This window comes from Ascaphus truei, chromosome 1 (assembly GCF_040206685.1).
Source record: "Ascaphus truei isolate aAscTru1 chromosome 1, aAscTru1.hap1, whole genome shotgun sequence".
NCBI classification, from domain to species: domain Eukaryota; kingdom Metazoa; phylum Chordata; class Amphibia; order Anura; family Ascaphidae; genus Ascaphus; species Ascaphus truei.
Window position 1 is genome coordinate 485086174 of NC_134483.1, and position 23709 is coordinate 485109882.

Genomic DNA, 23709 nt, shown 5'->3' on the forward strand with positions numbered 1-23709 from the left:
GAAATATGTATCATGTTATTGTGTATTTTATTGATTTTACTCCGACAAACATGACATTACTGCCTATTTTAAGCATGCATCAAAGAAATTGCATGTAACGGCCTACAAACATCACTGGCACTAACACATCTATAGTTGCTTATGAAAAGGTCCATTTTTGCTTTATGTCATATACAGACAGCATAATGAGGCACACGTAGCATATGTTATGTCATTGTTTTCATAACTTAAACACTGCAGATGACTACTTAGCTCATCTACCATTGTGTTAAAGCAGCTGCAATTAATATCTCATCACAGCATACACTTCAACAGAGGGGGTGGGGTTCAGCACACACACTAATTACAGCCTCATTTCACGGTCAACTTAGTTCACACCATTTGCACCTGTTTCAAGTCATTGAAAGGTGTGGCTGATTAGGCTTTTTGGGGAAGGGAATACCTTTCTTACAACCTGAATAGCACAACTGAAGTTAATCACACTCATTTGAAAGCTTAACTCTAGCTACTAAATGCCCCAACAACTCATTACTTATCAAAGCGTACGTCACACATTAGTTCACTCATATCTATAGTTGAACTACTATGAAAGACACATTATCACACACTGCATGTGTTGTCTTGTTGAGTCACAGCCACATTCAGGTGTGCCACATCTTCGATTAATGTACCACACATATCCTCTACCAAAAACAACACTTTTTGCAATATGACCACCTTCATGATAACCATTGTGAATGGTCATCTCATGATAGTTATGTACATTATGATACTGATATCACTACACAACATATGATTTTTATGTACTCATTTAATCTATTTATCCTCACGCATTACTGCAGAAACATAGTATGTTGTATGTTAGGGAACTCAAAAATTCTAAGTACACAGGCATGTACAGTGTTATTACAACTATTTATGTTCACTTTCACACACATTTTCGGTTAAGGAACTGATGTTGTTAGTTAATCATAAATACAGAACATACAATAAGTGTTTGTTCAATATTTACACATGTAAATGTAAAACTTATGTTATTGTTATATATAGTTGCCCCTGGAGGACATGTGTCACCTGAGATGGAACAAGTGTCTTCACCTGGGTCAGCCAGCTCAACACTACTAGAAGGTGAGTGTATCATTTGCTGGCCATATAATATGTGCTCTTCTATATGTTATGTTGTCATGTGCATTATTTGTTTTGCACATCTTCTTTAAATAGGATTACTTAGTGTCAGTGAAAATTAAGTGTAAGGCAACATGTATTGTGTTAGTGATGTTAATTATCATGTAGGACTTCTGAGTTTAGAGCAACTTTTCATTCATTCATATTTCATACTGAGTCCAAACATTATTCGTAAGTCAAGGTAGTTTTTAATGAGGTTATAAAACGTATGCTTACATGTTAGGTGTTACTTAGGACATAGTACAATTACATAGTAACACAGCATACATTAACATGCCATTTAATAATGTGTACATTTCTTTTTAGAACATCATGGTGATGAGGATGATGAGTATGATGAGGATGACGCCACAGAAGAGACTGAAATACAATCATGTGACCATGAAGAGGTGCCAATAGAAACTGTTGTACCGCCAAATCGTCCATCAACTTCCACATACGATGCAATTGTAGCTTCAGAGGGAAAAATAGTGGACGCAGAAAATCGTCGCCATTCAGACATGATGACAGTGCTGGAAAGGATGATTGGACTGCAGGAAGAAACAGTATCACAATTGGCACATCTCCACAGAGTCTTCATTGAAGTGCCTAAACAGTTGCAAAAAATCAACACCTCATTCGAAGCATTAGTTGTTCAGCAAACACAAGCTAATTACTGGAGAATGACTAATGTACCACAATTCAACACCTCCCAGCCAGGATCTGTTCATGCAGGTCAGTTTTCACCACATTCATCTGATATTCATTCACCAGGCCCAAATGTTACCGGTCAAGTAGCAGACATTGCTGTGCAGGTTCCTGATGACATCCTACCGCTGCCATCTGTACAAATTCAGCAGCAGACACCTACAAAGGAGGCGACAAAAACAAAACAAGACACACATGAAACAGACCAACCATCACTTGTGCAGTGTCTACCAACTTGCTCACATGTGTCACTGGGCACAAGCCCTGTCCGTGAACAGTCACTACCCAAAAGCCCTGTAGGTGAATCGCTGCCCAAAAGCCCTGTAGGTGAGTCGCTGCCCAAAAGCCCTGTAGGTGAATCGCTGCCCAAAAGCCCTGTAGGTGAATCGCTGCCCAAAAGCCCTGTAGGTGAATCACTGCCCAAAAGCCCTGTAGGTGAGTCACTGGCCACAAGCCCTGTAGGTGAGTCACTGGCCACAAGCCCCGTAGGTGAACAGTCACTGGCCACAAGCCCTGCCCGTGAAGTGCCAGAGGCCACTCAAAGTGGCTCTGTTGTGCCTAAAGTTGGTGGCAAAAGAAAAAGGAAAATTCAAGAGACAACAAGCAGGCCTGTTACTCGCTCGCAAAAGGAACAAAAAAAATAAATGTTATAATTCACAAAATATGTGTTTGGCCTTGTTTTGTTGACTTCACATTATCTAATTACTATTGTATGTATGCTGAAGACTGTGTTGTTTCCAAACTTTCAACTATGTTCTTGTACACGTGAAGTTTTGGAAATGTTAACACTCATAATTAATTGTGTTATAAATATTTATGTTGTAATCGTCTGTTCAGTAATGGTCCACCAGGAGCCAGTTGCTAAGTTTAGAGAAGCTGCCATTGACTTTGCAGCAAAACATTGCATTTGGGTGTGTTAATTGATGTAAGAATTGCATATGCATATTAGTCACATGCAATTATTAAAACACCTAAGTAAGTGCAAACATCTTTCTTGTACGTGTACAGCAGGATTATGTGTAAATTATTACTTACCTTTGCCTTGCTTGGCCATTGTAATTTTGTCCTTTAATCAGTTGTGTGTTCGTTTCTATAACATCTCAGAATGTATAATAATATATATATACACACACACACACACACACACACACTGAGTGAGTGTGAGTGTGAGTGTGTGAGTGTGTATATATATATGTATATGTGTGTGTATATATATATATATATATATATATATATATATATATATATATATAGTACTATATAAACTGGTATACACAAACTAATACACTTCATGCTTCCTTGTGAAAACACTATTTTAATAATACAGGCCTAATGTTTGAGAAATATCCTAAGTATGAGACTCTAACAGTATTGTGCTTAAACAAATGTTTATTACTTAATTCAATCATGTTTCTCACCATTTAAATAGGTTTCATACAAGGTATACTTAATGCCATCAATGTTGTGTGTACTCCTGCAATATAAAAAAAAAAAAAATATTATATATAAATATATATATATTTTTATAAGAGATATATTTATATATATATATATATATATATATATATATATATATACACACGTATTTAAACTCATGCAGACAGGGAGTTAACCAGACTTTCACATACACACAGAAATGTAAGCGGGGAAAAAACATTTCTTTTTGCAGGTGTGTTTTTACTGATATGCCTGGCTAAGAAATATTTTCACACACTGTTCTTTGTTAGTTTTCAAAAAAACACTATGTGAACGCATTCACAGTCTAGGGATGTTTTTCACAAACGAGATAAAAGAAGGAGAAATGTTTCTCCCACAGTCCCATATCACGAACCACAACTGTTAACCCAATTAGACAAACAAATCCAATTGGCGTTTGAAATAAGGAGTCAAAGTAGTTACTTTTGTTGACCTTGACAAGGAAAAACAGGAGTTTGTTAGCCATTCAGCACATTCATTTTGATGAGCAAATAACACAGACCTGCACACAGCTTTTGTGCTACTCAGACATGGCTGATGAATTCGTTAACAATATTAATCCCCTTTTAGGGTATAAGTACATGATCTGTGAAGCCATCTTGAACAGTCGCGGACAGAAAGCAAGCACACGCCAAATCGATGATTTCATTCGAGCAAAATATCCTTATTACCAAGACCGTAAGCATGCACGGAATTTTAATTCCTCAATAAGATTCACTTTATCAAGTAATGACTTTTTTGAACGTGACCAGGATAAGCTACAACACACCTATGGTTTCTGGAAGTTGCCCCGGAAAAACAATTTATCCTGAAAGACGGCACTTATATTGTCGTGAAAGGCATATTTATTCCTAATGGCAATAGCAATGTATCCGCTACTACTGATCCGTTTGAATCGATACGTGCTGCAATATCTGCAGCCTCCATTCCTGAAACCCACATTGTACAAGAACAAAAGTACTATGATTATGTACCAAGCCTTTCAGCTGAAATTGCATTGGAATGGGAACCGGAAGAAATGAACCTACCTCCCGACCAATTATTTGAAGAAAGCAGTGGCGATTCCTATGAGCGCATCCTGGAGGAGATATGTGCCATACTGGATTCAGCGGTTGGGTTAAGCGTGGATGAAAATGGCTTGCATTTCTGGAGCGACCAGTTGCAGCCAGGCGAAGAGTTAATTCTAGAAGAATGGTAAATATAACAATCGTTATGCGTTGACTCTGCGTTTAAATTTTTTTTTTTTTTGTAACCACCATTTTCACTTTCAATGCGTGGATACAGCGTAACATTGCAGACTGCATAACATGTAGCGATCACAAACAAATTGTTTCCTAATACAATATAGTAGGACCTGAAAGAGTAGTACACATTGCTGACGGAATAAATATACGTACTTTCCTATCCCTTTAAACATATTAGCAACATTTTACCATTACTCTAACACATACCTGTTTTGTTATCATGCAACATCTACAACATTGAAAACCGGGTCCACCACGTATGACGTGGGACCCTTGTCATGGGCCAAGGCGTCCTTAAAAAGGATTAGTGATGTAAGTCCCGCCCCCAAGCGACGTGCGCGCCTCAAAGCCTATTGGCTGTGATGTTTTGTTATAGTAACGGTAACTGCAGTGTGTGATGCGTGCGGCTCAGTGTTTGTAGGCGTACCCTGGGCGTTAGCCGAATGTTAATTGAGTGGGAGGAGTGTTAGCGTGCGTTTCACGCTGGCTTAACATGACGTCACACGTATTGCATTTGCGCATTGTGTTATCGGCCGTGCTTTCTGTTCAAACACGTCTGTTTAAAAAGAATACAGATGTACTCGTTTAGAACGAATGTAGTTTCGTCTTCATTGTATTTGAAATAAAGATGTTATGTTTACTGGTATTTTCAACATGTATTGAACGCACAACGTACGCTTTGTTTTGCGCATGCGCTAACAGTTAGTGGAGCCAAGCGTGAAGTGCGTGCGCACACAAAGATGTGCGCGCACATCTTTCAGTATACAGGCAACGTTCACTTCTTATACATAGTTATGCCTGCTACAAATTTAAAGAAACATTACATACTGATGAACAGTTTTACTTCTAACATATAAGTGACTGACGTGTGTATCTACACAATCATATAGAGCTGCGTAACGCGTTGTCACGGATGCATATCTAGTAAGGTGCCATCTTTGACCATCATGTGTTTGCTGTATTTCAGAGATGTCGGGGAAGATACAATCGGATCAATGTATGATTTCAGAAGAGTCTACCTTTATATGAGATGATTGTGAGGAGGAGCCACCGACTACTATACTACATATGGAACTAATTTTATATTGCTTGCAGCGCTTATTAACAAACAATTAAAAATGTGATACCCTTATGCCTATATTGCATAAGCACTTAATTAACATAATGATGTTGCAAAAGAGTGCCTCATGAATTTTTATTGAGTGTTCTTTAATGACTACTAACATTTTATGACATGGTGTGTTTTATATATAACAACCATTCCCACTCTGCTAACACATTTGTGTATTCTAATATGTAATGGAACGTATGACTGTCGAAACTATGTAACAATAATAATAATAATATGAGCATGTTCATGTATAGGGCTGCTAGTTGTACGCAGCGATTTACAGACACATGTTTCAGCCTGAGGTCCCTGGCCCGTGGAACGTACAAATGTTTTTTTGCCGCATGAGGCACAGGGAGATAAAGTGACTTGGCCAAGGTCACAAGGAGCCCACACCGGGAATTGAACCAGACTCCCCTGCTTCAAACTATCAGTGCCAGTGTGTGTCTTTACTCAGTGAGCCACTCCTTCTCCCAATGTAAAGGACACTTACAACCAAGTAGCCATTTATTTTTAAAATCTCTTGTTACATGGGTATGTAGATAAAATGGTTTGGGACTGTAGCAAATAATGTTAGTGGCCAGATGTTATGGTCCCCTCCAATGCATGATGTTCTGAATATGACATCACCATCATGTTATGAAGTACGTTTCTGTGTATATTTCATTAACCTAACTAACTATAGTTTACTGTGTTTATTAATCGTTTAGAAATACATAGTATAGTCAATATGATGATATAAGCTACCATAATAAAGCTGGTGTTATCATTTGTCGGTGTTATACATGGATCCTACACCAATTGATAGAGACACAAACAGTTGTCTTAAAAAGTGTGTCTATGCTAGTGATGAATGTGCTCCCGTAAGTAAACAAATAAGTACAGTTATCCCCTTTTCTCCAACCACCTCTATATTACATTAATGGAAATTATAAGGAAACATACATAAAATGTGATGAAATGTGAGTAATCATTTTGTAATACAATGCACATGAAAGCTCAAGAGTAGCTAAATGCATATACATGATACAGAAAGTACATATATGTAACATTTGTGTTTAAACCAATATGTTGGGTTTTTAGTTCCAATAATTATAGGAAGATTGAGGTAGCCACATCTTATGAGAGATGTCAGCAAATATACATACCATGATCAGTCATACTGGAGATATACCTATAATGCAAAGGAACAATATATAAATTGCAAACATTGACATGCCATCTTCAGTACCGTAAACAACACAGCAAAGTGTGTATTTGGTGTTAAATGTACAACACCATGTATATTTCATGACATTCAAAATGTAAATCAGCCTGGTGTACACATCATATGGATGTACATGTTACACTGCACCAATAACATTGTATGTAAGCATACTAGAAGCATGAATGATTATGGGCATAATATGTGTTTTGTCTTAGCATAAGGAATAACACAATGCTAAAATATTATTGCTTTGTTACCCAAGTTGTATTCACATACACACAACTAAAGTACAATTGAAGAGGGATTATATAACCTGTGCAACAATAACATACCGGTGCCACATCCCTTTGTGCACACAGCAGAGAAAAGAAAGGTGTGCAACCCATATTCATCTGTGTCCTAACAGAAGGTTATATAAAGAAACATTATTGTTAATATAACATAATTAAACTATAAAAGTAGTACTAGGAACATATGAGTTTGTACTTACAAGAAAAAAATGAATTGATGAGATTCTGTCGTGTCTGGCCACCACTGGCTGTTTGTTCATTTTCAGCAGCTACATGGGTGGGATGCTCGTCTACCAAAGCCTCAGCTAGGTCTGACTGTACATTGTGCCTGAGTGCAACATTGTGCAAAATGCAACAGGCAAGGATAATATCAGACACTTTTTGAGGCTTGTATAGAAGAGCCCCACCAGTTCTGTCCAGACACCTAAACCTGGTCTTGAGTAGGCCAAATGTCCTCTCTATAACAGATCTTGTAGATATATGGGCTGCATTGTACCTGTCCTCTGCTTCAGTTTGAGGGTTTAGCACCGGAGTCAAGAGCCACGGCCTAATTCCGTATCCTGAGTCACCTATAATGAATGGAGCACACATAAGCTGACATTAGTGATCAAATTGTACAATGCCAACATTCCTAAATCAACATGTGTTTTGTGTTAGAACATGTAAATATGTACTCACCCAGCAGCCAACCAGGTTCAAAATGTCCCTCTTCGAACGCATGGAAGACTGAAGAGTTCCTCAGGATAGAGGAATCGTGACTGGAACCAGGGAACTTGGGTACCACATGCATTATCCTCATCGTGGCATCACATACCACCTGTACATTGAGTGAATGGTAGTGCTTCCGATTGCGGTACACATGCTCACTCTGACTAGGTGCAATCAAAGCAACATGTGTGCAATCGATTGCACCCAGCACAGATGGTATCCCTGCTATATTATAAAAGCCAGTCCTGACTTCCAGCCACTCTGTCGCCTCTGTAGGAAAATGAATATAATTCCTAGCGCGTCTATTGAGTGCATAGAGAAACTGGGTCAAGGCCCGCGAGAATGTAGATTGCGAGACCCCGCCCACTATGCCCACAGTTGTCTGGTATGACGCGGAAGCAAGATAATGTAATGAGCACAGCATTTTAACAAGCCCAGGGACTGCACGACCTCTGGCTGTGAAAAAATCTAAATCCCCCCTTATCTCCTCATAAAGAGCTAAGATTGCTGCTGAACTCAAACGATAGCGACTTACAATCTCCTCCTCACTCATCCCATCTAACAGGGTTCTCTCCCTGTACAGACGCGGACGAGGCACAAGTTGTCTCCTCTGTCTTCTCCTCTGATCTCCTGTCCCTCTACCTGTCCCTCGGCCTGTCCCTCTCCCTGTCCCTGTCGTATCCGCGTCACTGTCACTGTCCCTCGGTGTGTCCCTCCCTTGCCCTATATGATTGTCTTCATCATCAAGCATGTCATAGAAAAGAATGTTCCTCCGTCTCCTAAACATTCGCAACATTTTGAAATGAGTAGCTGTGAATGAGCAGGTAATGTGCGTCCTTTAAATAGGTATGTGATGATGTCAGGTGACATAGTAAAATGCAAGGTGTTACATTAACATAATAAAGTACTTCTGTGGCAAGCTGTGTGCACTTGTTGTTCTAAGTATTTGTTGTGTGTATTCTGCAGGGAATGATGATATTTGGCAATGATGTGACGTGATGCTTTGTAGAAACATTGCTTGCAAATAAATAGTTGCATGTGCAATGCATGTAAAACTTCTGAACGCAAGAGTCAGTCATGTAATGAGACAAAAAGGCTGAGATTGATGTGGGAAAAGTTTTGTGTAACATGTGTAATTATCCATGTTATTGTGACATGTTGCCAACAATGAATAGTCGTGTGCATATGCATGCATTTGTGTAATGAGGATAGTTGGTATAGAATGAGTTTACAAGGTGTCCCAATGATGAATTACTGTACATGTGCATATAAGTTAGGTTGAAGTGCTTGTAATGCAACGGTTATAATGTAAATATGCAATGTGATTGCGCGTCCAATAAGTGACGTCATGAAAATAGGGAGGACCAAACGTAGATGTAAACATGAGAATTTAGATGTACATGAACGTTTAAAGATGCGTGACACATTACAAGCATTGTGTAATGTAAAGGAACATGAATATACGGTGTATGTGTGACATGTGTGACATGTGTAACATCATGTAAACAATTGTCGATCAATGCAGTAAAATGTGTGCTATGATGTGAGGTTCTCCTTTAAGAGTTGAGTATAGTATTTTCCCTTGCCACATCATCACATGATGAGTAATGTGACCCGCAAATGCTGCAAACATGTAAAAGTCGAATGTTATGCAAATAAGACACATCAGCTGTGACACAATGCAGGGAATGCCCCCACACTGTAATGCAAATCCCCCTTGTATTGTGAGCAATGAAACGTAAACAGTACTATACTGTTATACGTCCCCGCTCCATTGACTCCATTGATGTACAGAAGATTTTTTTTTTCTAAGTGCCGTTCCGGCAGCCTTAGCGATCGTTCTCCCGTCCAAACTGCCAACTTTAGTTGGCGGGAGAAATCGGCCATAACATCTCAATTTCGTAGTGCCGATCAGCCCCGATAAGCTGATTTTTTTTGTTGAATCCAGCCGATTTAAAAAAGTGGCGATCAGTGTCGAAAACAGGCTTATCGGCAGGCGACTGGCCATAACCAAATAATCGGCTCCGAAACCTGGCGATATGAAGCACTTATCGGCGCTTACTGAATCTCAAACCCAATTTTGGCTATAACATGGCCATATTTCCCTTATCAACGCTTACTGCATGAGGCCCTCTGTCTCTCTCACCCTCTCCGTCTCTCTCACCCTCTCTCTCTCTCTCTCACCCTCTCTCTCTCTTACCCTCTCTCTCTCTCATCCTCTCTCCCTCTCTCTCTCTCTCACCCTCTCTCTCTGTCTCTCTCACCCTCTCTCTCTCTGTCTGTCACCCTCTCTCTCCCTCTCTCTGTCTCTCTCTCTCTCCCTCTCTTTCTCTCTCTCTCTCACCCTCTCTCTCTGTCTCTCTCACCCTCTATCTCTGTCTCTCTCACCCTCTCTCTCTCTCTCTCTCTCTCTCTCTCTCTCTCTCTCTCTCTCTCTCACCCTCTCTCACCCTCTCTCTCTCTCTCTGTCTCTCTCACCCTCTCTCACCCTCTCTCTCTCTCTCTGTCTCTCTCACCCTCTCTCTCTGTCTCTCTCACCCTCCCTGTCTTATCTTAACTGCCGTATACCTACACCGAAGTAACCTACCCTTCTTTCTTCCAGATCTGACTCAAGTTTCACACGGGAGACCTCGGAAGACTGGTAGGGAACAGCTCCCCTCCAGTATAGTACCTTGAGGGACTGCGGATCAGGTAAGATCCCAGGCAGGATTGCTGCTTTAGAAATTGTGAAGAGGGGGCATCCTGACACTGGTTAAGGGGTTCAGAATCATTCACATCTGGGTTTTTTTGTTCAATTAGTGAGGTCAACACACACACACAACTATGTAACAAGGACAAATGGTCGTAAGTATAAGTGTACTACAATAAATAAACTGTTATGTAAAAAAAAAAATGTCCCGGTTTTTCATTTTCAAAATCTGGTCACCCTAGTGTGTGTGTGTGTGTGTGTGTGTGTGTGTGTGTGTGTGTGTGTGTGTGTGTGTGTGTGTGTGTGTGTGTGTGTGTGTGTGTGTGTGTGTGTGTGTGTGTGTGTGTGTGTGTGTGTGTGTGTGTGTGTGTGTGTGTGTGTGTGTGTGTGTGTGTGTGTGTGTGTGTGTGTGTGTGTGTGTGTGTGTGTTTGTGTACACAGTACACAGAGGGGGCAGCAGTTTGTGGATATAGATATCTGCAGTGTAAGCGTATATAGAGGTGGTTTAATGTATTTACCATATTAATTTTAATAAAAAAATCTATATAACTATACAAAAGTGTCTATTATTTATTAAATAAGCCTACATTTAGCCTATAATAGTAATAATCCACTCAGAACAAGGCATTACTGGCCAATAATGCCTTGGCTGGGTAAAAGTCTCTCGGCTTTGCCTCGGGCCTTCATCTCTTCCTGCCAGGTCATTATTGGCCAGTAATGCCCTGTTATGAGGGGGTTATTACTTAAATATAGACTAAAGTATCAGTGGTCTACGTTTTGCCTATGTTGAACTTGGTCGTAAGTCTTTCTTCAGCCTCATCTACTATGTAACTATGATTGTCTTCAAATTTGGGCAAACAATAGTGACATTATAAAGGTCACTTACTGTGATTTTTAGAATTAGAAGTTATTAAGCAGAGTTCAGTTCTATGAAAATATATTTATTGCAGATTTTCAGTATTGAAAAAGTTCATGCTGTCATTGATTGACCTTTAAAAAGACAAATATGACTGGCTTATAGGTAATAAGAAAGCAATGATTTTTAGACACTAATATACTTTCCTAATTTATAGGATACTTTCCAAACAATTTCTAATGAATTAAACATCAATCATAAATAATACAATTATTGTTTTAAAGAAAAAGTGTTGTTTAAAAGAAAAATCTAAATCATATATGTTGCTGGTGTGTGAAATTAATATACTATAACATGTTTTGCTCCTGAATTGCAATATTTTAATTCATCATAATTTTTTTTATATTTATATCACAAATATTTAAATATTATATTAATTGTAGCAAAGATTTCTGATTCCAACGTTGTTACGAAAAAGGATTTTTGAAATTGTCGATATTGATTAATTACTGTTTCCCTCAAACTTTACAAAATGTTTTTTTTAAACTGTTTGCCCCAATAAGGGCGATTTTCAATTTACAGTTAACAGCAGCCTTGTAACATTTATTTTTTAAGTTCGATTGATAAGCTTTATAAGCTTGCCTGCAGTAGTTTTACCTTGTCAGTGAGGTTTGGTAAAGGGAGAGGAAGAGAGCAGTGTAGTTAGCCTGCTATGTGTAGAAAAGCAAAGGAAGGAAGATAGTTAAAAGCAGTGATTTATTATTTTTTTTCAAATATAGGGGCCTATGCAGAGAGCAGCGCTATTTCGAAATTCGCCATTTTTTGGAGAAAATCGCGCAGAAAGCAGCAGAAAATGGCGAGTTCCGAAAAACGCGCCAATTTTTCTTTTCTATTTGTAAAACTCGCCTCGCGGCTGGCGAGAACCTCAATCTCGCCAGTTTTAAAAATATCCGTATGCAGAGAGGCGCGAACGGCATCTAGCGGCTGTTCGCGCCAATAAAATGGCGCGATTGTCTCCGTTTTGCCTCGCCAAAAAAAACTGCCGCTCGCGGCCATTGCAAAGGGAAAAAAAAAGGCGCGAATTTGTTTTAACACATTTCTGAAGCGCGCATCTCGCCAATTTAAACTCGCCACACGCATCCATGTTAAACATAGCAGAATTCGCACTTTTCTGCATATGGAGATTAAAACTCTCCAAAAAAGCTACTTTTTAATAAATTCGCCAATTTTAAAATTCGCTGCTCTCTGCATAGGCCCCATAGACTTTTTGACAGATACAGACAGACTTCTGCCCCCACCTGTAAAGCTGAGGAGCGATTTTCCAGTTATGCAGTCTTTATTAGAGCAACAGGGGCAAAAGCCTCAGCAGCAGTAAATGTACTATTTGCTTTTTGCAGGTACCAATAGTACACAGCAGTGTGCATGCCCCAGGAGCCTGCTGTAGCTGCTGCTATTGAGCTTATTTTAGGGAATAGGATTTAGCGGAGTTGATCTTGGAGAAATCATTCCAACTTTGCCAACTACACTCTTTGTAATTAGCTCTGTATTAGAGGAAACGTGATTATTTCTTACTTTGCTCTATGTTGCACAGTACGATTTTGCTACAGATATGGTGGGATAATACTTCCATCTGCACGTCTTTTGAAGTGGGTGGACCTCGGCCCAAGTGCGGCTGTGATCATGGCCAAGTGCTCTAGCTCTTACTGTATGGCCCAGAGCAGAGGGAATTTCCCAGAAGAATTAACACAGCGGTGGTCCCTGCTTCTGAATGGGACACCCACAGTGGTAATCCTACGGACCGCCAAAAGTCTGGAAGAGCTGTGCTGAGAGAGCTGAGGGAAGCAGTCCCTCTCTGTGTCTCCTCCTATAGCTCTTACAGCAGATTGCACTGTTTTTATTATTGTTAGTACATATGATTGATGTAGGGTATCTGGGGAGCTGCAAAGAAAATAAAATAACTGCGCCAACCGTATAAAATGGGTTCAAAGTTCAGTCCCTTCTGGAGTAAAGTCCTGCTGCCAGAGTCTCTGTAAGAGGTGATTCAACAACCTCTTGATTGTAACAGGAGAGTAAAGAAGGGGGGGATCCTCCGGCGCGATGTCTTACTCAGGTTTCCAGGACACATGCAATATAAACAGACAGAGGGACCACAATCAGGAAGGGTTAAAACACAGTGGTATGCTGGGGATATGCGGTTAAGGAAGCACACTTACATTAAAACCTCTATATCCACCTTGAGTATGGTGTGTGTTTCACAGAACAACCTCAGAGAAAGGGGAAAGACAGAAAAAACATAGTATAACACCGTTTTATTAAACAAAATTGATTAAAAAGAGATTGCCAACTCACAAGCGACCATTAAAAAATGGCATGGAATGGTGAAGTTTTCAGTCTCTGCCTGGACTGCCTCCCAGATGGTTAGGTGTCCGCATGGAGTCTGTCCCAGTAGATGATGAAGGCACTGCAATGGTACGGGTGTAGATCGGGTGGTTCGTCCTGACTTGTGCACAGTCTGGTCTTCCTCCCGGTCGTCAGACTCCCCACTGCTGCTGCTGCTTCCGTTGCCTGCCGTCCGCGCATGCGCATGCGCTTCGGCGATGATGTTTCACTAACTGGGATTTGACTTTCTTCCTGGGTATGGTGGCTTGCGAGGACCAAAAAGCCGTCAGACGCGTTTCGCTAAAAGCTTCCTCAGTGACGTAGAGACATGCAGGGTAACAGCACTCCTTATACTTGTCAGTTCATTGATTGTCCAATCCAACGCTGTTCCTTATTCTATACATTTGCGTGGGTAATTACATTGTTTATAATCGTTCTTATGCACATAGAGAGATCCATTGAATGAAAACTAAAACAATAATTTAAATAATTAATTAAATGAAATGTTAAAACTGATATAACCTTCTGACTGTACTGTGAGATAAAATATGAATGAATTATCATGATCTTAGTATTAAATGAATGCTGTCAATTCTAACTCCAGATTTAACCCTTTTGGTGTAAGTGTTTGGAGGGAGAAGATCCAGAAGGATTCCCTTTGTGATATTTTTTTAATGAAATCTCCTCCTCTCCAATCTGCTTTTACCTGTTCAATTCCTATGAACTTTAGACAGGCAGGGTTTTTATTATGCTTGAGCCTATAGTGATTCGACACACTGTGGGTTTCCAATCCATTTTTAATGTTCCTGATGTGTTCTCCAATGCGTGTTTTTAATTTCCTTATTGTTCTTCCTACGTATTGGAGATTGCATCCACATTGCAGCACATATACTATGCCCTTACTGTTACAGTTAATGTGTGATTTTATTGGATATTCAAGTGATGAAACATTGCTCTTAAAAGTTGTACATTTTCTAATTAATTGAGTGTTATTCTTACATGCTATGCAGTTCAAGCAATGTGAGAACCCTTTGGACAGTTGGTCCAACCAACATTGGTTCTGTTTAGGATGGAGGTAGCTGGAAACTAATTTTTGTTTCAGGTTTGGGGCTTTTGAGAATATCACATCTGGCTTTTCACCTACAATCTCAGCAAGCCATTGATCCTGTTTTAAAATATGCCAGTGTTTCTTTAAAATACCCCTAATTTTGTTGGACTGTGTACTAAAAGCTGTAATAAAAGGAATAAAATTGTTTTTAAATTTATCAGCTGGTATTTTCTTATTATATGTTAGCAGTTCTGTTCTGTTTAAACCTTCTACTTTTTGCATAGCTGTTTCCACTGTCTGGACTTTATAGTCTTTCTCCAGAAATCTTTCCTTCATAGGTGCAATCTGAGTCTCGTAATCTTCTGGTTTTGTGCAGTTTCTTTTTAAACGTCTAAATTCCCCATAGGGGACGTTTTCAAGCCAGTTTTTCTTGTGGCAGCTATCTGCTTTAATAAAATTGTTACAATTGACAGATTTAAAATGTGTTTTTGTATTGATTTTATCCTTTTCTATAAAGATCTCCAAATCCAGAAATTCTACTTTTGTGGGACTAATGTTATATGTGAAGTTCAGATTGACATTGTTCTGATTTATTGTGTCAAAGAAATTTTGTAGGGAGATCATATCTCCCCTCCATATGATCACAATATCGTCAATGTAGCGGCGATAAAGCACCAAATTTGCCTCCCACGTCTGGTTGGGCCAAATGATTTGGTCCTCCCACCAACCGAGAAAGAGATTTGCATAACTGGGGGCAAATTTGGTGCCCATCGCAGTTCCTCTTGTTTGTAAGTAATATTCATCCCCGAACCAGAAGGCATTATGGTCAAGGATAAACTTAATCCCATCAATAATGAAGTCCAACTGAATTGGTGCTATTGTTAAATGTTTTTCTAGACAGTATTTAGTTGCGTTACACCCCTGTATGTGATTTATACACGTATACAGTGATGTTACATCACAAGTTGCCAGCAGAAATTCTGGTTGCCAGACCACTTTTTCTAGCAGCTGAAGTATTTGAGTTGTGTCTTTTAGGTGTGATGGAAGTTTTTTCACTGCGGGTTGTAATAACGTGTCTATGTATGCAGATAGGTTTTGGGTTAATGAATTAATCCCCGATATTATGGGCCTTCCCGGGGGATTAATGAGCGACTTGTGTAGTTTCGGGAGATAGTAAAAGACTGGTGTCTTTGGGTTCTCTATTTTAATAAAGTCATATTCTTTCTTTAAAAGAATCCCTTGTTCCAGACCACCGTCTAACATAGATAACATGTCTTTTGTGAATTTTATCTTTGGATTAGATTTTAGTTTCTTATATGTAGTTTCATCTCCCAAAAGACGTTCAGCTTCCGTAACATAGTCTGATGTATCTAAGATGACAACTCCTCCCCCCTTATCTGCTGGTTTTATTACAATCTCTTTATTTTTCGAAAGATCTTCTAGTATTGTCCTTTCATTCTTGTTAAGATTTGGTCTAGTCCTATTTTTTTGAACACTTATCTTTTTTAGGTCTTCTTCAATTAGTTTTTGAAAGGTTTCCAGATAGGGACCCTTACAAAAACTGGGATAAAATTTAGATGGCTTTTTTAAATCCGTATGTAAAAATGGATCATCTTTATGTTGTACAGTCATATTTTCCGTTTCCCTTTGTTGATTTGTTTTGGCATAATACCTCTTCAATGTCAGGCGCCTTACGTATTTCTGCGCATCAATGAACATTTGAAATGATGATGTTCTATTAGATGGGGCGAAATTCAGGCCTCTACTTAGAACTGCCTCTTCTTCCTCTTTTAATTTGTATTTACTTAAATTGAAGATTCCTATTTGTTTAAATGTGTTGTTTACCTTCTTAGGTCCCTTCTTCCCCCCTCTACATCCTCTCTTCTTTCCCCATTTCTTATTCCTTTTGTGGTTATGGCTGATGTTGCCCTCCACATTCTGGGGTAGTAACCCTCCTGCTCACTGTCCTTCTCCCATCCCCTCCTTTGTTCTAAAAAAGGAGGCTCCTGGTTATCAAAACGATTCTCTTTCCTCCATGGGGATCTACATCTTTCCCGTTCTCTTCTATTACTAAAATCTCTTCTTTCATGGTCTCTATCCTCTCTATATTCCCGTTCCCTTCTTGTGGGTTCTCTATTCCCCTTTAAATGGGTGTCCCGTTCTTTGTGTGGCCTTGAATTACCTCCTTCATGTCTTTTATTGTTATTTGATCTCCATTCGGTATATTTACTTTGATTTTTCCAATTATTGGTATATCTATCCTGGTTTTCATTACGTTTATTTTGTTGTGTGCGTCTATCCCTCTCACATCCTTTTTCTTTCTCTTTTTGTCTCTGTTCTTCTCTATTTGTTCTTATAGATTTACTCCTTTCTCTTCTATCTCGTTTTTCTGGTTCTCTAGATTTACTTCTTTCTTTGTGTGCTGTTGTTACCCCATGACTCTTCTCTTTGGTTTTATAATCTCTATATTTATTATCCTTATAATCAATTTTATCCCTTCTAAATTTCATCCTTTTATTTTGTTTGGTTGTTTCCTCTATTTTGTCTAATCTGTCTTTAATTTCTATTTCACATAAATTGAATTCTTCGTGTCCCTCATATATTTCCAGGTTACATTGGGTCTCAGTGATTTGTTGGTCTAATCTTTTTAATGTTTCACCCCTTGTGATGGTGATGAACCTCATTAATTCAAAGGAACAGTTGTCCATAATTCTGTTCCATTCTGCCATGAAAACAGGATTATCTTGTTCCAAAGTGGGAGTTTTAAAGATACGTAGCCCTCTTGGGATTCTAGCCTGCTCTATATATTTTTCGATGGCAGCTAGTTCCCAGCATTGTTTAATTTCATCTGTCATTAATTTTTCTAAAGTCTGAAATTCAAAGAACATTTTCTCTTCATCTAGACCAGGGCTAACTATTATCTCATCTGTAGTGATCATATCTTCTTCTAAGGAAGTGTCAAGAACTTCTTCTAATTAGAAGAAGTTTTTGACACTTCCTTAGAAGAAGATATGATCACTACAGATGAGATAATAGTTAGCCCTGGTCTAGATGAAGAGAAAATGTTCTTTGAATTTCAGACTTTAGAAAAATTAATGACAGATGAAATTAAACAATGCTGGGAACTAGCTGCCATCGAAAAATATATAGAGCAGGCTAGAATCCCAAGAGGGCTACGTATCTTTAAAACTCCCACTTTGGAACAAGATAATCCTGTTTTCATGGCAGAATGGAACAGAATTATGGACAACTGTTCCTTTGAATTAATGAGGTTCATCACCATCACAAGGGGTGAAACATTAAAAAGATTAGACCAACAAATCACTGAGACCCAATGTAACCTGGAAATATATGAGGGACACGAAGAATTCAATTTATGTGAAATAGAAATTAAAGACAGATTAGACAAAATAGAGGAAACAACCAAACAAAATAAAAGGATGAAATTTAGAAGGGATAAAATTGATTATAAGGATAATAAATATAGAGATTATAAAACCAAAGAGAAGAGTCATGGGGTAACAACAGCACACAAAGAAAGAAGTAAATCTAGAGAACCAGAAAAACGAGATAGAAGAGAAAGGAGTAAATCTATAAGAACAAATAGAGAAGAACAGAGACAAAAAGAGAAAGAAAAAGGATGTGAGAGGGATAGACGCACACAACAAAATAAACGTAATGAAAACCAGGATAGATATACCAATAATTGGAAAAATCAAAGTAAATATACCGAATGGAGATCAAATAACAATAAAAGACATGAAGGAGGTAATTCAAGGCCACACAAAGAACGGGACACCCATTTAAAGGGGAATAGAGAACCCACAAGAAGGGAACAGGAATATAGAGAGGATAGAGACCATGAAAGAAGAGATTTTAGTAATAGAAGAGAACGGGAAAGATGTAGATCCCCATGGAGGAAAGAGAATCGTTTTGATAACCAGGAGCCTCCTTTTTTAGAACAAAGGAGGGGATGGGAGAAGGACAGAGAGCAGGAGGGTTACTACCCCAGAATGTGGAGGGCAACATCAGCCATAACCACAAAAGGAATAAGAAATGGGGAAAGAAGAGAGGATGTAGAGGGGGGAAGAAGGGACCTAAGAAGGTAAACAACACATTTAAACAAATAGGAATCTTCAATTTAAGTAAATACAAATTAAAAGAGGAAGAAGAGGCAGTTCTAAGTAGAGGCCTGAATTTCGCCCCATCTAATAGAACATCATCATTTCAAATGTTCATTGATGCGCAGAAATACGTAAGGCGCCTGACATTGAAGAGGTATTATGCCAAAACAAATCAACAAAGGGAAACGGAAAATATGACTGTACAACATAAAGATGATCCATTTTTACATACGGATTTAAAAAAGCCATCTAAATTTTATCCCAGTTTTTGTAAGGGTCCCTATCTGGAAACCTTTCAAAAACTAATTGAAGAAGACCTAAAAAAGATAAGTGTTCAAAAAAATAGGACTAGACCAAATCTTAACAAGAATGAAAGGACAATACTAGAAGATCTTTCGAAAAATAAAGAGATTGTAATAAAACCAGCAGATAAGGGGGGAGGAGTTGTCATCTTAGATACATCAGACTATGTTACGGAAGCTGAACGTCTTTTGGGAGATGAAACTACATATAAGAAACTAAAATCTAATCCAAAGATAAAATTCACAAAAGACATGTTATCTATGTTAGACGGTGGTCTGGAACAAGGGATTCTTTTAAAGAAAGAATATGACTTTATTAAAATAGAGAACCCAAAGACACCAGTCTTTTACTATCTCCCGAAACTACACAAGTCGCTCATTAATCCCCCGGGAAGGCCCATAATATCGGGGATTAATTCATTAACCCAAAACCTATCTGCATACATAGACACGTTATTACAACCCGCAGTGAAAAAACTTCCATCACACCTAAAAGACACAACTCAAATACTTCAGCTGCTAGAAAAAGTGGTCTGGCAACCAGAATTTCTGCTGGCAACTTGTGATGTAACATCACTGTATACGTGTATAAATCACATACAGGGGTGTAACGCAACTAAATACTGTCTAGAAAAACATTTAACAATAGCACCAATTCAGTTGGACTTCATTATTGATGGGATTAAGTTTATCCTTGACCATAATGCCTTCTGGTTCGGGGATGAATATTACTTACAAACAAGAGGAACTGCGATGGGCACCAAATTTGCCCCCAGTTATGCAAATCTCTTTCTCGGTTGGTGGGAGGACCAAATCATTTGGCCCAACCAGACGTGGGAGGCAAATTTGGTGCTTTATCGCCGCTACATTGACGATATTGTGATCATATGGAGGGGAGATATGATCTCCCTACAAAATTTCTTTGACACAATAAATCAGAACAATGTCAATCTGAACTTCACATATAACATTAGTCCCACAAAAGTAGAATTTCTGGATTTGGAGATCTTTATAGAAAAGGATAAAATCAATACAAAAACACATTTTAAATCTGTCAATTGTAACAATTTTATTAAAGCAGATAGCTGCCACAAGAAAAACTGGCTTGAAAACGTCCCCTATGGGGAATTTAGACGTTTAAAAAGAAACTGCACAAAACCAGAAGATTACGAGACTCAGATTGCACCTATGAAGGAAAGATTTCTGGAGAAAGACTATAAAGTCCAGACAGTGGAAACAGCTATGCAAAAAGTAGAAGGTTTAAACAGAACAGAACTGCTAACATATAATAAGAAAATACCAGCTGATAAATTTAAAAACAATTTTATTCCTTTTATTACAGCTTTTAGTACACAGTCCAACAAAATTAGGGGTATTTTAAAGAAACACTGGCATATTTTAAAACAGGATCAATGGCTTGCTGAGATTGTAGGTGAAAAGCCAGATGTGATATTCTCAAAAGCCCCAAACCTGAAACAAAAATTAGTTTCCAGCTACCTCCATCCTAAACAGAACCAATGTTGGTTGGACCAACTGTCCAAAGGGTTCTCACATTGCTTGAACTGCATAGCATGTAAGAATAACACTCAATTAATTAGAAAATGTACAACTTTTAAGAGCAATGTTTCATCACTTGAATATCCAATAAAATCACACATTAACTGTAACAGTAAGGGCATAGTATATGTGCTGCAATGTGGATGCAATCTCCAATACGTAGGAAGAACAATAAGGAAATTAAAAACACGCATTGGAGAACACATCAGGAACATTAAAAATGGATTGGAAACCCACAGTGTGTCGAATCACTATAGGCTCAAGCATAATAAAAACCCTGCCTGTCTAAAGTTCATAGGAATTGAACAGGTAAAAGCAGATTGGAGAGGAGGAGATTTCATTAAAAAAATATCACAAAGGGAATCCTTCTGGATCTTCTCCCTCCAAACACTTACACCAAAAGGGTTAAATCTGGAGTTAGAATTGACAGCATTCATTTAATACTAAGATCATGATAATTCATTCATATTTTATCTCACAGTACAGTCAGAAGGTTATATCAGTTTTAACATTTCATTTAATTAATTATTTAAATTATTGTTTTAGTTTTCATTCAATGGATCTCTCTATGTGCATAAGAACGATTATAAACAATGTAATTACCCACGCAAATGTATAGAATAAGGAACAGCGTTGGATTGGACAATCAATGAACTGACAAGTATAAGGAGTGCTGTTACCCTGCATGTCTCTACGTCACTGAGGAAGCTTTTAGCGAAACGCGTCTGACGGCTTTTTGGTCCTCGCAAGCCACCATACCCAGGAAGAAAGTCAAATCCCAGTTAGTGAAACATCATCGCCGAAGCGCATGCGCATGCGCGGACGGCAGGCAACGGAAGCAGCAGCAGCAGTGGGGAGTCTGACGACCGGGAGGAAGACCAGACTGTGCACAAGTCAGGACGAACCACCCGATCTACACCCGTACCATTGCAGTGCCTTCATCATCTACTGGGACAGACTCCATGCGGACACCTAACCATCTGGGAGGCAGTCCAGGCAGAGACTGAAAACTTCACCATTCCATGCCATTTTTTAATGGTCGCTTGTGAGTTGGCAATCTCTTTTTAATCAATTTTGTTTAATAAAACGGTGTTATACTATGTTTTTTCTGTCTTTCCCCTTTCTCTGAGGTTGTTCTGTGAAACACACACCATACTCAAGGTGGATATAGAGGTTTTAATGTAAGTGTGCTTCTTTAACCGCATATCCCCAGCATACCACTGTGTTTTAACCCTTCCTGATTGTGGTCCCTCTGTCTGTTTATATTGCATGTGTCCTGGAAACCTGAGTAAGACATCGCGCCGGAGGATCCCCCCCTTCTTTACTATCTGGGGAGCTGAATCACATTAATTTCAGGTCTAGAGACCACCTGCTTCCTGAGGTACAGTACAAGCCTTCGTATTGGGTGCCAATTTCTCCTGCAAGTTTAAATCTTTCACGTCATGGCCCACGTGCCGGGACATTTAAACTTGCAGGAGATACAGGCACTCCATTTTGAGGCCTCTGCCTTGGGAAGCAGGGGTCCCGAACATGAAATTATTGTGGTCCAGCTCTGGAGAACCCCTCCTTCAATCTTATGTACAAAAAATAAAAATATACTAAAATCAAAACTTCATTACCTTAGTGGCAAACCGTTATGGTAAGGAAAGTGTTAAAAGGTTAAAACCCTCCCATCAACCCCCTGCCCGGGTGGCCTAAGCACTCATCCACCCCATCTAGACTAATGCCTAATATTTCTATTAGCCACATATGGCTAATAGGGGTTTTGGGCATTAATCAAAATAAAATACACATACAGTACAGTAATTACCACAAAAATAAAATACATTTGAAACATAAAACCACTGTGGATTACTAGACCCTCTCAATTTAGAACCAATATATCCAAATTGGCAATCAATATAAAGCTTTATTTAAACAAATGCATTATAATAAAATACATTAATAACCCCCTTCATTACCTTAGTGGATAAGTGCTAAGGTAATGAAGGTGTTAAACCTTCCGCTAACCACCCAGGCAGCCTGTCCACCCCCTCAGGGGAAACTACCCCCATCATCCAACCGCTCTACCCCAACACACACACAGTAATGGGCAATAGCCCTAGAAGCCAGATGTGGCAAATAACGCTTTTGCCCATATTTGAAGCATGAAAAATAAACATTACAAAATACAATAAAATACAGTACACATTGCATTAAAATCAACTAATATAATCAAAAATCAATAAACACAATACAATACATTAAAAACAAACACTAGGGGGCGTGGCTTGGAGCCGAAACAAGATGCTGTGTGATGCTGTAGCTCCACAAAAGTGATCAAACATCTATATCCATCCTGGCTCATATTACACCAAACGAATTAATCTTGGTCAAATCCGAATAGCCCACAAAGCGCTGATTATTTCGAGGCCATAAATACATACATACGACATTAATTGGACATTTCAAGAATAACCTGGTGTACTGAGGCCTACAGGGCAGAGCAGCAGCTCCAGCCCCAGAGCAGAGCTCCCTCAAGGATCGTGGCCCGATATCAAGCTCTCCCCTGGCTTCCCCTGCCCGCAGAGAGCAAGAACTATCATAAGGGCAAACTCGCAGGAGGGAGAATTGGGTGAGTAGCCCATAAACTTTCAGCTTGAGGCAGCACGAGGCTTAGGAGCGGCTGGGTAACATCTAAAATGGCCGCCACTGCCCTGTAGCGGAGGGTGAGCGGAGCTCCAGGCATACCTGCCCCCGGCCGGAGAGAGCCTCTCTGTTCCTCCCTTCATCTGTTCACTCCACTCCGCTGTGGGAGGGGGGGATTGGGGCTATCGGCGGTGCTTGCCGAGGTGGTGCGGGGCTCTGGT

General features: G+C 39.2%; 1 protein-coding gene and 1 long non-coding RNA gene across 2 annotated transcripts; one reads left to right on the plus strand and one right to left on the minus strand.

Annotated features, from left to right (window-relative positions):
• Positions 1 to 1060: 1060 nt before the first annotated feature.
• Positions 1061 to 2524, plus strand: LOC142472068 (uncharacterized). Its single transcript, XM_075578779.1, has 2 exons — positions 1061 to 1128; positions 1492 to 2524. The coding sequence occupies exons 1-2, from the start codon at positions 1080 to 1082 to the stop codon at positions 2514 to 2516; spliced, it is 1074 nt and encodes a 357-aa protein (XP_075434894.1). The 5' UTR covers positions 1061 to 1079; the 3' UTR covers positions 2517 to 2524.
• On the minus strand, positions 1733 to 4543 carry LOC142472070 (uncharacterized). The gene is made up of 3 exons (XR_012789587.1): positions 4377 to 4543; positions 3291 to 3346; positions 1733 to 2031 (listed from the first exon to the last, which is right to left on the minus strand). It is a non-coding gene; the product is annotated as an uncharacterized LOC142472070 (long non-coding RNA).
• Positions 4544 to 23709: the final 19166 nt, after the last annotated feature.